General features: G+C 41.8%; 1 protein-coding gene across 2 annotated transcripts; it reads left to right on the top strand.

The window, feature by feature from the left end:
- The first annotated feature begins 324 nt into the window (after nucleotides 1–324).
- On the top strand, nucleotides 325–1,885 carry LOC135617364 (homeobox-leucine zipper protein HOX21-like). Of its 2 annotated transcripts, none has more exons than XM_065117551.1 (3): nucleotides 325–674; nucleotides 756–1,132; nucleotides 1,227–1,418. In XM_065117551.1, exons 1-3 carry the CDS (start codon nucleotides 518–520, stop codon nucleotides 1,416–1,418), a joined length of 726 nt encoding a protein of 241 aa, XP_064973623.1. In that variant the 5' UTR covers nucleotides 325–517. The 2 variants fall into 2 exon arrangements, with proteins under 2 accessions (XP_064973623.1, XP_064973562.1); XM_065117490.1 differs by lacking the exon at nucleotides 1,227–1,418 and adding an exon at nucleotides 1,434–1,885 and having other exon boundaries at nucleotides 353–674.
- Nucleotides 1,886–2,259: the final 374 nt, after the last annotated feature.

Below are 2,259 nucleotides of genomic sequence, written 5' to 3'. Positions count from 1 at the left end.
GTCCCAACATGTTAAGGACACTTGTTTCCTAACCATAGCAAGCACTTCTACAAGAACAAACCTGTTTTAGTTGGTGTTCCCAAGAAACATTGATTGTATCATCAGGATTCATCTTATAGTCAACCAGAAGACAATTTTTAAGGATGATAAAGTGATAATTGGCCAGTTAATTTATGGTGTAATCATTAGCTAAGAAAAAAAGGAATGTACTTAAACATACTTAGCATAGTACTAGAAATGATAAAAAAGATTAAGGATTTTCTTTGAAACAAGTTAACATTACAGTAAAGAAAGGAAGAAGGATGAAAAGACGGGTATACTTATTCCAATGGTGTGTGTTTGTTCTTATACCATTAATATTCTTAATAATGCAATTTTATTCTTCTCTCTTTTCAGTGTTCAATGACACATTTCAATACACCTCAGCTCTCACTTCTCTCACTAATCTCTATCTGCCTCCACCTCAACCTCCATATTACCTCTTATCTTTCTGTTTCAACAATTTTTAGTCTAATTGATGTCCTGCAATGGTATGGCCTCATCATCCTCTTCCTTCTTCTCCTCAAATTTTGTGTTACCAATGCAAACCCTTCATGAAGAACAGCACCAAATTCCCAACCCCGTTAGTCCGCATCCTCACACCATCCCATGCAATAATCTCCAAGACCTCAGAGGTAAGTTTGTCACACATCTCCATGCTTCTACTTGAAACTGAGACCAAGCATGCTATGAACCCTTGCGTTATGGTGGTGCAGTCATGGCTCCAATGCTTGGGAAGAGATCCATGTCCTTCTCGGGGATCGAGAATGGTGAAGAGATGAATGCCGACGATGACTTGTCGGATGATGGCATGCAGACAGGCGAGAAGAAGAGGAGGCTCAAGATGGAGCAGGTGAGGACACTGGAGAAGAGCTTCGAGCAGGGGAACAAGCTGGAGCCTGAGAGAAAGATGCAGCTGGCAGGAGCACTTGGGCTGCAACCAAGGCAGGTAGCCATTTGGTTCCAGAACAGGAGGGCCAGGTGGAAGACCAAACAACTGGAGAAGGATTATGATGTTCTGAAGAGGCAGTTTGAGGCCATGAAATCAGAAAATGAGAGCTTGCATGAACAGAACAAGAAGCTCCAAGCTGAGGTACCTGTGAATTCCCATCTCCCTAATTACTTGATTGCTCTTAGCTCCTTTTTGACGGAACAATCTGTAAAGTCTGTAGCTGGATGTTTTGTAGGATCTGGATCTAATTTTGGCCTTAGCATGCATGACTTCTTATAATGATTGGATCCATCATGTTCTCAAATTGACTTGGATGATGATGCTGGTGTCAACAACAATAACCTCTCTTTTATTATATAGCTCTTTTTGTCTCCTCTCTTCTACAATAACCATTGTGTTTCTGGGAGATCTTGCTGAATACCTTTAAACCTCTCTCTTGTAGATCTTGTCTCTGAAAAGAAGAGAGACATCAGAGATGATCAACCTCAACAAGGAGACTGAAGGTTCAAGCAGCAATAGAAGTGAGAACAGCTCTGAGATCAACTTGGATCTCTCGAGAGCATCAGTCACAGAGAGCCCGTTGAATCCCAACCAAAGCCTGCCCTTCTTTCACTCAGTTAGACCAGCTGATGTTGACCACCTCCTCCTCCATAGTTCTTCAAGGCCAGAGCTGCAATGCCCCAAAATAGACCATGGCGTCACGGAAGGAAGCTTTAGCAACTTGTTGTGCAGCATGGAAGACCAATCTGCCTCCTTCTGGTCATGGTCAGATCAACACAACTTCCATTAGTCTCTCTGTTTGATCCATCTCAGTGGCGATGTAACAAGATTTTGCTGCATTAGCAGCACTTGAACTCTACTATATAGATATATATGGTTGTCAAATTTTCAGAAGTGCATGAGGCCACCATCTCATTTTACTTTTGAGTCGAGGAAAGAAAACAGGTCAGGGAAATGCAAGAATTCCTTGCAAGCTACAAAGTATATCCATTTCCCTTGCCTTCCACTGTGCTAAATATAAGGAGAATTTACTAGGTTTACATAAATGTTGCTGTTTGCTAGATTTGTTTATAGTTTTGCATGTTACATAAGCCTCTCTCTTTCTCTCTCTCTCTCTCACACTGTGTTCAGATATTTTGAAGGCCAAGGGTACGTGTGTTTTCAGGTGTTCTCAGGAAAGTTCAGCTGCAAGAGTTGAGCTTTACCGACACCAACCTGGCCTTGAGACCCAAAAGGTACAAAAAATGACCATCCTACTATTTGGCTCC

Source organism: Musa acuminata, chromosome BXJ1-1 (genome assembly GCF_036884655.1).
Source record: "Musa acuminata AAA Group cultivar baxijiao chromosome BXJ1-1, Cavendish_Baxijiao_AAA, whole genome shotgun sequence".
Classification (NCBI taxonomy): Eukaryota; Viridiplantae; Streptophyta; class Magnoliopsida; order Zingiberales; family Musaceae; genus Musa; species Musa acuminata.
Note: the sequence above shows the minus strand (reverse complement) of the source record. Positions and strands in the feature narration are given on the sequence as shown.